General features: G+C 39.7%; 1 protein-coding gene across 1 annotated transcript in view; it reads left to right on the plus strand.

The window, feature by feature from the left end:
- The first annotated feature begins 1,120 nt into the window (after positions 1 to 1,120).
- Positions 1,121 to 12,992, plus strand: part of LOC139763966 (uncharacterized) — a 178,156-nt gene continuing 166,284 nt past the window's right edge. Inside the window, exons 1-3 of the mRNA XM_071690445.1 lie at positions 1,121 to 1,137; positions 1,451 to 1,760; positions 2,733 to 2,888. Of these exons, the coding sequence (XP_071546546.1) occupies positions 1,121 to 1,137; positions 1,451 to 1,760; positions 2,733 to 2,888 (483 nt within the window). The remainder of the gene's footprint in view (positions 1,138 to 1,450; positions 1,761 to 2,732; positions 2,889 to 12,992) is intronic.

Below are 12,992 nucleotides of genomic sequence, written 5' to 3' on the forward strand. Positions count from 1 at the left end.
ATGTCGTACTTTAAAACAATATAAATTTTCCTCTTCTTTAGATAAAAGACGAACTTTATTCTTGCACCCATCACCACTGTATACAGTCTCCAACCAAAACTCTTTACAGTTCATGTGCTTCATGATCCGTGTGGAGCCTCCGCTACCCCACTGGCAGGCCCTGGCCTTCCCCTTTAGCAAGTGGACCTGGCTGGCAGTGGTCGTTGGCCTCGCTGTTTCTGGACCAGTTCTCTACCTCCTATCCCTGGGCAGCGACCGATGGTGAGTACTTGCAACCAATGTTGGAAGGACATGTTCAACTGACGATTAAGTCAGGTTGAGTCACGAGTACTTTTGTGGCATATAGTTTTAAGTCCTGCATCGTTTCTCTTCTTCAGCTTTAAGGTAATTCACCTTAACGTTGAAACTACCAAGATAATTATCGGACTGAGAAGCATATCTTGAGATGAGATTAAAAAACTTGAATCTATTCAGCTTAGAAAAAGATTATGAGGTGATGTAATACAATTATTCAAACTGATCAAAGGTTTTAATGTTTTTGATCTATCAAGTTACTTAAGACTTGATTTGTCTGATTTTACTTGTAGTAATGGATACAAACTGGTGGACAAACGATTTACCTCGAATGAGGCGAAGTACTTTTTCTTCAACAGGATTGTTAACATACGGAATGATTTCTCAAGTAGAATGACTGAAAGCAGTTCTATAGATACGTTTAAGAATAGACTTGATGGATACTTCGCTCCAAGTGCAACATTTTATTTGCTTCTCCATAGTCAAAATTACGATTTTCAGGTAATTCTCTTTGAATCATCTTTGTGACTTCTAACTTTTACCACACTATCATGTGAATTCCCTGACATCTTCCTCCACTACAAATAGCCTCGAAAGGATTCAGTGGTCTGTTGCTATTTGAATTTCTTTGCATTCCTTTGAATTCCTTTGTATATCCATCACTCCTGATATATCAACTTTCATATCCAATCACTTAGACGTCTCCGTTTACTTTTCTTCATAATCATCAGAGGTTCAACTCTCCTTCTTTACACATAGCTCTCCTTCCCTCTGGATATTACCATCTTTTCCTTTCGAAAGAATTCGACTTATTGATAATGGAAAGATGCGCATGATCATTATGTTGAATGTTGGTTGGTCTTTTAAATATGGTCTCTCATTTGCTGCATCTTTGGTCTTTGGTAGATCTTGTATAGTTTCATGATATACTATTGTTAGAGTTACAGTAGGCATTTTCTGGGCTGACTTTTTTTTATTCTACTCTAGTTGCTCATATCTGATTGCGAAGAAAAATATAATATTCTCTTACACTTGATAATGAAATCAAACGACGCTTTTACTCTTCATTTTTCATATGAAATATTTGATATAACTATCTGTTGGGTTTGAGGATGGTACTAAAAGGATAGCATTTTACATGTCTCTTTTCTAACAGTGGTGGGGAGATAAAGATCCTGCAGAACCTGAGCTTCGCCTGGTACTACGCCTTCGGCCTCCACTTCTGTGAGGCTCACAGATCCCTGCCCCGCAATGCCAGCACCCAGATCTTCGTCCAGTTCCTGTGGCTGTACACCATAATACTGACAACTAGCTACTCTGCCAGCCTAAAGGCATTTTTGTTAGTAAAGAAACAACCGGCTATGATTAATACGTTCAAGGAGCTGTATGAGTCAAACCTCGAAGTGTCGGGACCTGGAGAGCTTCTTAAAGATGAATTAGCCAAGTCAAGTGATCCTTACGCACAGGTTAGGGAGCAAAATAGATCTTGAATCACATAACAACTAGAAGAAAGAGGGTGAGAATGTTTCACATCACACGTACCTAAATCCTAGCATATGTTGAGCATCTCTGAACAAAGAAGGCGTATTACATCTACTTAAGATCTGTCCATTGTATCTTCACCTCACATACTTTCAAAAACGCAACAGTTCCTAGTATCTGAGTAACCAATATGTTTTCCCACCAGCCATCTCATAAATCATTAATTGTGAAACTAAATGATCCGTGTGCATGATCATAGTAACCAAATGTCCTTCCTACATACATAAGCAACGGGACGTCTATGGGACACTTCCCATCAGACGCACAATCAACTGTAGTAACGTTTTACCGATCTGTCCCTATCAACACGGAGGTATACGGACATGGAATGGTGCTACAAGTGGCAGAGGTTCGAGTCCTTTCTCTTTTGAGGGTACCCTATTTAAATAATTCATTTCTGCGTGTCCAGGATTCGAACAAGGATTTGAGCGTATGCAAGTACCATGTGAATGCCCGTTTCAATCGCCGTTTCATATATGTCCACTTTCCCTTTGACTGGGAGAGATCAGTTAAAACAAACTACTACTGGTAAATGTGTTCCTGACGTTAACCCATAGAAGTCTTATTGCCAAAGTGTTCAGGGCAAGAGGCATTGGAATGATTGTGATCGGAAAGCCAGTTCTCCCTTAAGGACAGCAGTGGCTTAGTGGGTAAGCGCCTCAACTGCTACCTCCAGTGGCAGAGGTTCGATTCTTTTCTCTTTGCAGGGAAATCCATTTAAACTATTTACCTCTGCGTGCCTAGGTTTCGAACACGGGATAAAGTGTATGTACTTGCAATTGTGTATTCACCTCAGTCTGTTTACTGGTTTGAATAATGAACGAAAATGGAATAAACAAAGTTGTCGTAATACCTGATTTTGCGTGTAGGTATCACCTCATCTTCTTTCTTCACAGGGCCTAGCAACACATTTCAAATATTACGATTCCATAGAAGACGTCTACCCCCTAGTTCTTCAAGGAAAGTCTGTCTACCTAGGAAACAGTATGACTGTGGACTATCTGAGGGACAGATTCACCACGCAAGGCGTCTCTCGTTTCAGGGTCATGAAGGTCAGTTATACACTGTAAAGAAAGCTAAAAAGGTTCATAAGCATAAGCAAACCAACCTGCCAACAGTGGCAATCCAACTGGGGATTACTTTATCATACTATAGCAAGACAATGTAATTACATCATTCCATTCATGGCAAGATTGAATGTAAATACATTATATGATTATATTCTCTACTGTGCCCAAAGAGAAAATGACCGATATTGTCAACGATTTATCATCAAGTAGCTTTCATTCTCGGATGAATAGTTTCAAGATTGATCAGTTTAGAAATATGTCAGAACTAACAAAATGGCAAAACATTACAAGCAAAGTATTGTTCTGATTGCCCAAGAGTAAGCACCAAATTCATTAGATAATCATCATCAATATTTCTTGATAATGATTGACATGGCGTGGGCAATAACGTATCCTCATTCATCCCATCTCCAGCGAAGAGAAAAGAGTAGAAAAAGAAAGTAGAAATTAATCATAGCTACACAGGTGTTCACAAACCTGACTCATGAAGGAAGAAATGTTATATCAAGGGGGAAAGACCAAACAAGGAAGGGAATTCCACAGTTAAATTGTTCGATGGAAGTAGGACGCATAATAACATCCACTTTTCGGGTGGTCAGTGTCCACAGCAGAAGCTGTGCGAAGCAGCAGCAAAATGCGTATCACAGGTGCAAACCTTGTGGCTACGGGACACATACAGACACTTCATGAGAACAGGACAATAGCAAAAAAAGACATTTCTCGAATTCAAACACGATAATCAACATTTCTTATAAGACATTTTATATTTTTACACAACAAATACCATAAATACGATTGATTCATTCCTCCGATCTGAGCATTCGAGATATCCATGAACCACCTTGACTTTGCCAAAGATCTTTTCTCTAAAGACAGGTATATATATATATATATATATATATATATATATATATATATATATATATATATATATATATATATATATATATATATATATATATATATATATATATATATATATATATATATATATATATAAGCTTTGCGGAAGATGAAAGCCGGCAAGGCAGCAGGTTTGGATGGTATTGCAGTGGAATTTATTAAAAAAGGGGGTGACTGTATTGTTGACTGGTTGGTAAGGTTATTTAATGTATGTATGACTCATGGTGAGGTGCCTGAGGATTGGCGGAATGCGTGCATAGTGCCATTGTACAAAGGCAAAGGGGATAAGAGTGAGTGCTCAAATTACAGAGGTATAAGTTTGTTGAGTATTCCTGGTAAATTATATGGGAGGGTATTGATTGAGAGGGTGAAGGCATGTACAGAGCATCAGATTGGGGAAGAGCAGTGTGGTTTCAGAAGTGGTAGAGGATGTGTGGATCAGGTGTTTGCTTTGAAGAATGTATGTGAGAAATACTTAGAAAAGCAAATGGATTTGTATGTAGCATTTATGGATCTGGAGAAGGCATATGATAGAGTTGATAGAGATGCTCTGTGGAAGGTATTAAGAATATATGGTGTGGGAGGAAAGTTGTTAGAAGCAGTGAAAAGTTTTTATCGAGGATGTAAGGCATGTGTACGTGTAGGAAGAGAGGAAAGTGATTGGTTCTCAGTGAATGTAGGTTTGCGGCAGGGGTGTGTGATGTCTCCATGGTTGTTTAATTTGTTTATGGATGGGGTTGTTAGGGAGGTAAATGCAAGAGTTTTGGAAAGAGGGGCAAGTATGAAGTCTGTTGGGGATGAGAGAGCTTGGGAAGTGAGTCAGTTGTTGTTCGCTGATGATACAGCGCTGGTGGCTGATTCATGTGAGAAACTGCAGAAGCTGGTGACTGAGTTTGGTAAAGTGTGTGGAAGAAGAAAGTTAAGAGTAAATGTGAATAAGAGCAAGGTTATTAGGTACAGTAGGGTTGAGGGTCAAGTCAATTGGGAGGTGAGTTTGAATGGAGAAAAACTGGAGGAAGTGAAGTGTTTTAGATATCTGGGAGTGGATCTGGCAGCGGATGGAACCATGGAAGCGGAAGTGGATCATAGGGTGGGGGAGGGGGCGAAAATTCTGGGGGCCTTGAAGAATGTGTGGAAGTCGAGAACATTATCTCGGAAAGCAAAAATGGGTATGTTTGAAGGAATAGTGGTTCCAACAATGTTGTATGGTTGCGAGGCGTGGGCTATGGATAGAGTTGTGCGCAGGAGGATGGATGTGCTGGAAATGAGATGTTTGAGGACAATGTGTGGTGTGAGGTGGTTTGATCGAGTGAGTAACGTAAGGGTAAGAGAGATGTGTGGAAATAAAAAGAGCGTGGTTGAGAGAGCAGAAGAGGGTGTTTTGAAGTGGAGAGTATAAAAAAAAAAAAAAAAAAAAAAAAATATATATATATATATATATATATATATATATATATATATATATATATATATATATATATATATATATATATATATATATATATATATATATATATATATATATATATATATATATATATATATATATATATATATATATATATATATATATATTCAACAAACTTCAAAATACTCATTCCATCTCCTTCTCACATCACCGCTACTTGTTATCACCTCCCCATTTACGCCCTTCACTGAAGTTCCCATTTGCTCCCTTGTCTTACGCACCCTATTTACCTCCTTCCAGAACATCTTTTTATTCTCCCTAAAATTTACTGATAGTCTCTCACCCCAACTCTCATTTGCCCTTTTTTCACCTCTTGCACCTTTCTCTTGACCTCCTGTCTCTTTCTTTTATACTTCTCCCACTCAATTGCATTTTTTCCCTGCAAAAATCGTCCAAATGCCTCTCTCTTCTCTTTCACTAATACTCTTACTTCTTCATCCCACCACTCACTACCCTTTCTAAACAGCCCACCTCCCACTCTTCTCATGCCACAAGCATCTTTTGGGCAATCCATCACTGATTCCCTAAATACATCCCATTCCGCCCCCACTCCCCTTACTTCCATTGTTCTCACCTTTTTCCATTCTGTACACAGTCTCTCCTGGTACTTCCCCACACAGGTCTCCTTCCCAAGCTCACTTACTCTCACCACCTTCTTCACCCCAACATTCACTCCTCTTTTCTGAAAACCCATACTAATCTTCACCTTAGCCTCCACAAGATAATGATCAGACATCCCTCCAGTTGCACCTCTCAGCACATTAACATCCAAAAGTCTCTCTTTCGCACGCCTGTCAATTAACACGTAATCCAATAACGCTCTCTGGCCATCTCTCCTACTTACATAAGTATACTTATGTATATCTCGCTTTTTAAACCAGGTATTCCCAATCATCAGTCCTTTTTCAGCACATAAATCTACAAGCTCTTCACCATTTCCATTTACAACACTGAACACCCCATGCATACCAATTATTCCCTCAACTGCCACATTACTCACCTTTGCATTCAAATCACCCATCACTATAACCCGGTCTCGTGCATCAAAAACGCTAACACACTCATTTAGCTGCTCCCAAAACAGTTGCCTCTCATGATCTTTCTTCTCATGCCCAGGTGCATATGCACCAATAATCACCCACCTCTCTCCATCAACTTTCAATTTTACCCATATTAATGTGTCTGATGACAGAGTGGCAGATATAGGGTGTTTTGGTCGAGGTGGTGTGCAAAGTGAGAGGGTTAGGGAAAATGATTTGGTAAACAGAGAAGAGGTAGTAAAAGCTTTGCGGAAGATGAAAGCCGGCAAGGCAGCAGGTTTGGATGGTATTGCAGTGGAATTTATTAAGAAAGGGGGTGACTGTATTGTTGACTGGTTGGTAAGGTTATTTAATGTATGTATGACTCATGGTGAGGTGCCTGAGGATTGGCGGAATGCGTGCATAGTGCCATTGTACAAAGGCAAAGGGGATAAGAGTGAGTGCTCAAATTACAGAGGTATAAGTTTGTTGAGTATTCCTGGTAAATTATATGGGAGGGTATTGATTGAGAGGGTGAAGGCATGTATAGAGCATCAGATTGGGGAAGAGCAGTGCGGTTTCAGAAGTGGTAGAGGATGTGTGGATCAGGTGTTTGCTTTGAAGAATGTATGTGAGAAATACTTAGAAAAGCAAATGGATTTGTATGTAGCATTTATGGATCTGGAGAAGGCATATGATAGAGTTGATAGAGATGCTCTGTGGAAGGTATTAAGAATATATGGTGTGGGAGGCAAGTTGTTAGAAGCAGTGAAAAGTTTTTATCGAGGATGTAAGGCATGTGTACGTGTAGGAAGAGAGGAAAGTGATTGGTTCTCAGTGAATGTAGGTTTGCGGCAGGGGTGTGTGATGTCTCCATGGTTGTTTAATTTGTTTATGGATGGGGTTGTAAGGGAGGTAAATGCAAGAGTCCTGGAAAGAGGGGCAAGTATGAAGTCTGTTGGGGATGAGAGAGCTTGGGAAGTGAGTCAGTTGTTGTTCGCTGATGATACAGCGCTGGTGGCTGATTCATGTGAGAAACTGCAGAAGCTGGTGACTGAGTTTGGTAAAGTGTGTGGAAGAAGAAAGTTGAGAGTAAATGTGAATAAGAGCAAGGTTATTAGGTACAGTAGGGGTGAGGGTCAAGTCAATTGGGAGGTGAGTTTGAATGGAGAAAAACTGGAGGAAGTGAAGTGTTTTAGATATCTGGGAGTGGATCTGTCAGCGGATGGAACCATGGAAGCGGAAGTAGATCATAGGGTGGGGGAGGGGGCGAAAATTTGGGGAGCCTTGAAAAATGTGTGGAAGTCGAGAACATTATCTCGGAAAGCAAAAATGGGTATGTTTGAGGGAATAGTGGTTCCAACAATGTTGTATGGTTGCGAGGCGTGGGCTATGGATAGAGATGTGCGCAGGAGGATGGATGTGCTGGAAATGAGATGTTTGAGGACAATGTGTGGTGTGAGGTGGTTTGATCGAGTAAGTAACGTAAGGGTAAGAGAGATGTGTGGAAATAAAAAGAGCGTGGTTGAGAGAGCAGAAGAGGGTGTTTTGAAATGGTTTGGGCACATGGAGAGAATGAGTGAGGAGAGATTGACCAAGAGGATATATGTGTCGGAGGTGGAGGGAACGAGGAAACGAGGGAGACCAAATTGGAGGTGGAAAGATGGAGTGAAAAAGATTTTGTGTGATCGGGGCCTGAACATGCAGGAGGGTGAAAGGAGGGCAAGAAATAGAGTGAATTGGAGTCATGTGGTATACCGGGGTTGACGTGCTGTCAGTGGATTGAAGCAAGGCATGTGAAGCGTCTGGGGTAAACCATGGAAAGCTGTGTAGGTATGTATATTTGCGTGTGTGGACGTGTGTATGTACATGTGTATGGGGGGGGGTTGGGCCATTTCTTTCGTCTGTTTCCTTGCGCTACCTCGCAAACACGGGAGACAGCGACAAAGTATAAAAAAAAAAAAAAAAATATATATATATATATATATATATATATATATATATATATATATATTTTATTTTTTTTTTATACCTCGTCGCTGTCTCCCGCGTTTGCGAGGTAGCGCAAGGAAACAGACGAAAGAAAGGGCCCAACCCCCCCCATACACATGTACATACACACGTCCACACACGCAAATATACATACCTACACAGCTTTCCATGGTTTACCCCGGACGCTTCACATGCCTTGATTCAATCCACTGACAGCACGTCAACCCCTGTATACCACATCGCTCCGATTCACTCTATTCCTTGCCCTCCTTTCACCCTCCTGCATGTTCAGGCCCCAATCACAAAAAATCCTTTTCACTCCATCTTTCCATCTCCAATTTGGTCTCCCTCTTCTCCTCGTTCCCTCCACCTCCGACACATATATCCTCTTGGTCAATCTTTCCTCACTCATTCTCTCCATGTGCCCAAACCACTTCAAAACACCCTCTTCTGCTCTCTCAACCACGCTCTTTTTATTTCCACACATCTCTCTTACCCTTACGTTACTTACTCGATCAAACCACCTCACACCACACATTGTCCTCAGACATCTCATTTCCAGCACATCCATCCTCCTGCGCACAACTCTATCCATAGCCCACGCCTCGCAACCATACAACATTGTTGGAACCACTATTCCTTCAAACATACCCATTTTTGCTTTCCGGGATAATGTTCTCGACTTCCACACATTTTTCAAGACTCCCAAAATTTTCGCCCCCTCCCCCACCCTATGATCCACTTCCGCTTCCATGGTTCCATCCGCTGAGAGATCCACTCCCAGATATCTAAAACACTTCACTTCCTCCAGTTTTTCTCCATTCAAACTCACCTCCCAATTGACTTGACCCTCAACCCTACTGTACCTAATAACCTTGCTCTTATTCACATTTACTCTTAACTTTCTTCTTCCACACACTGTACCAAACTCAGTCACCAGCTTCTGCAGTTTCTCACATGAATCAGCCACCAGCGCTGTATAATCAGCGAACAACAACTGACTCACTTCCCAAGCTCTCTCATCCACATTAGACTTCGTACTTGCCCCTCTTTCCAAAACTCTTGCATTCACCTCCCTAACAACCCAATCCATAAACAAATTAAATAACCATGGAGACATCACACACCCCTGCCGCAAACCTACATTCACTGAGAACCAATCACTTTCCTCTCTTCCTACACGTACACATGCCTTACATCCTCGATAAAAACTTTTCACTGCTTCTAACAACTTGCCTCCCACACCATATATTCTTAATACCTTCCACAGAGCATCTCTATCAACTCTATCATATGCCTTCTCCAGATCCATAAATGCTACATACAAATCCATTTGCTTTTCTAAGTATTTCTCACATACATTCTTCAAAGCAAACACCTGATCCACACATCCTCTACCACTTTTGAAACCACACTGTTCTTCCCCAATCTGATGCTTTGTACATGCCTTCACCCTCTCAATCAATACCCTCCCATATCATTTACCAGGAATACTCAACAAACTTATACCTCTGTAATTTGAGCACTCACTCTTATCCCCTTTGCCTTTGTACAATGGCACTATGCACGCATTCCGCCAATCCTCAGGCACCTCACCATGAGTCATACATACATTGAATAACCTTACCAACCAGTCAATAATACAGTCACCCCCTTTTTTAATAAATTCCACTGCAAGAATGTGTGGTAGTCGAGAACATTATCTCGGAAAGCAAAAATGGGTATATTTGAAGGAATAGTGGTTCCAACAATGTTGTATGGTTGCGAGGCGTGGGCTATGGATAGAGTTGTGCGCAGGAGGATGGATGTGCTGGAAATGAGATGGTTGAGGACAATGTATGGTGTGAGGTGGTTTGATCGAGTAAGTAACGTAAGGGTAAGAGAGATGTGTGGACATAAAAAGAGCGTGGTTGAGAGAGCAGAAGAGGGTGTTTTGAAATGGTTTGGGCACATGGAGAGAATGAGTAAGGAAAGATTGACCAAGAGGATATATGTGTCGGAGGTGAAGGGAACGAGGAGAAGTGGGAGACCAAATTGGAGGTGGAAAGATGGAGTGAAAAAGATTTTGTGTGATCGGGGCCTGAACATGCAGGAGGGTGAAAGGAGGGCAAGGAATAGAGTGAATTGGATCGATGTGGTATACCGGGGTTGACGTGCTGTCTGTGGATTGAATCAGGGCATGTGAAGCGTCTGGGGTAACCCATGGAAAGCTGTGTAGGTATTTATATTTGCGTGTGTGGAGGTATGTATATACATGTGGATGGGGGGTGGGTTGGGCCATTTGTTTCGTCTGTTTTCTTGCGCTAACTCGCAAACGCGGGAGATAGCGACAAAGCAAAAAAAAAAAAAAAAAATATATATATATATATATATATATATATATATATATATATATATATATATATATATATATATATATATATATACATTTATATACATATATATATTTATTTCTTTTGTACTATTCGCCATTTCCCGCATTAGCGAGATTGCGTTAAGAACACAGGACTGGACCTTTGAGGGAATATCCTCACCTGGCCCCTTCTCTGTCCCTTCTTTTGGAAAATTAAAAAAACGAGAGGGGAGGATTTCCAGTCCCCCGCTCACTTCCCTTTTAGTCTCTTCTACGACACGCAGGGAATACGTGGGAAGTATTCTTTCTCCCCTATCACTATCCCTTATATATATATATATATATATATATATATATATATATATATATGTATATATATATATATATATATATTTTTTTTTTTTTTTGCTTTGTCGCTGTCTCCCGTATATATATATATATATATATATATATATATATATATATATATATATATATATATATATATATATATATATATATATATATATATATATATATATATATATATATATATATATATATATATATATATATATATATATGTATATATATATATATATTGAAAAGGATCACAATTTTGCGCGTGATCAAGATATTCCTATGAGTCCACGGGGACTCATAGGAGGGTATATATATATATATATATATATATATATATATATATATATATATATATATATATATATATATATATATATATATATATATATTTATTTTCCATTGTCGCTGTCTCCCGCGTTAGCGAGGTAGCACAAGGAAACAGACGAAAGAATTGCCAAACCGACCCACATACACATGTATATACATACACGTCTACACACGCAAATATACATAACTATACATCTCCATGTATACTTATATATACACACACAGACATATACATATATACACATGTACATAATTCATACTGTCTGCCTTTATTTATTCCCATCACCACCCCGCCACACATGGAAAAACAGCCCCCTCCCCCCTCATGTGTACGAGGTAGCGCTAGGAAAAGACAACAAAGGCCATATTCGGTCACACTCAATCTCTAGCTGTCATGTAATAATGCACCGAAACCACAGCTCCCTTTCCATATCCAGGCCCCACAGAACTTTCCATGGTTTACCCCAGACGCTTCACATGCCCTGGTTCAATCCATTGACAGCACGTCGACCCCGGTATACCACATCGTTCCAAATCACTCTATTCCTTGCACGCCTTGCACCCTCCTGCACGTTCAGGCCCCGATCACTCAATATCTTTTTCACTCCATCTTTCCACCTCTAATTTGGTCTCCCACTTCTCCTCGTTCCCTCCACCTCTGACGCATATATCCACTTGGTCAATCTTTCCTCACTCATTCTCTCCATGTGACCAAACCATTTCAAAACACCCTCTTCTGCTTTCTCAACCACACTCTTTTTATTACCACACATCGCTCTTACCCTTACATTACTTACTCGATCAAACCACCTCACACAACATATTGTCCTCAAACATCTCATTTCCACCACATCCACCCTCTTGCGCACAACTCTAGAGATCCATAGCCCACGCCTCGAAACCATACAACATTGTTGGAGCCACTATTCCTTCAAACATACCCATTTTTGCTTTCCGAGATAATGTTCTCGACTTCCACACATTCTTCAAGACTCCCAGAATTTTTGCCCCCTACCAAACTTATGATTCACTTCCGCTTCCATGGTTCCATCCGCTGCCAGATCCAATCCCAGATATCTAAAACACTTTACTTCCTCCAGTTTTTCTCCATTCAAACTTACCTCCTAATTGACTTGACCCCTCAACCCTACTGTACCTAATAATCTTGCTCTTATCACATTTACTCTCAACTTTCTTCTTTCACACAGTTTACCAAACTCAGTCACCAGCTTCTACAGTTTCTCACATGAATCAGCCACCAGCGATGTATCATTAGCTAAGAAACACTGACTCACTTCCGAAGCTCTCTCATCCACAACAGACTGCATACTTGCCCCTCTTTCCAAAACCCTTGCATTCACCTCCCTAACAACACCATCAATAAACAAATTAAACAACCATGAAGACAACACACACCCTTGCCGCAAACCTACATTCACTGAGAACCAATCACTTACCTCTCTTCCTACACGTACACATGCCTTATATATATATATATATATATATATATATATATATATATATATATATATATATATATATATATATATATATATATATATATATATATATATATATATATATATATATATATATATTTATATATATATATATATATATATATATATATATACATATATATATATATATATATATATATATATATATATATATATATATAT

Source organism: Panulirus ornatus, chromosome 48 (genome assembly GCF_036320965.1).
Source record: "Panulirus ornatus isolate Po-2019 chromosome 48, ASM3632096v1, whole genome shotgun sequence".
Lineage (NCBI taxonomy): Eukaryota > Metazoa > Arthropoda > Malacostraca > Decapoda > Palinuridae > Panulirus > Panulirus ornatus.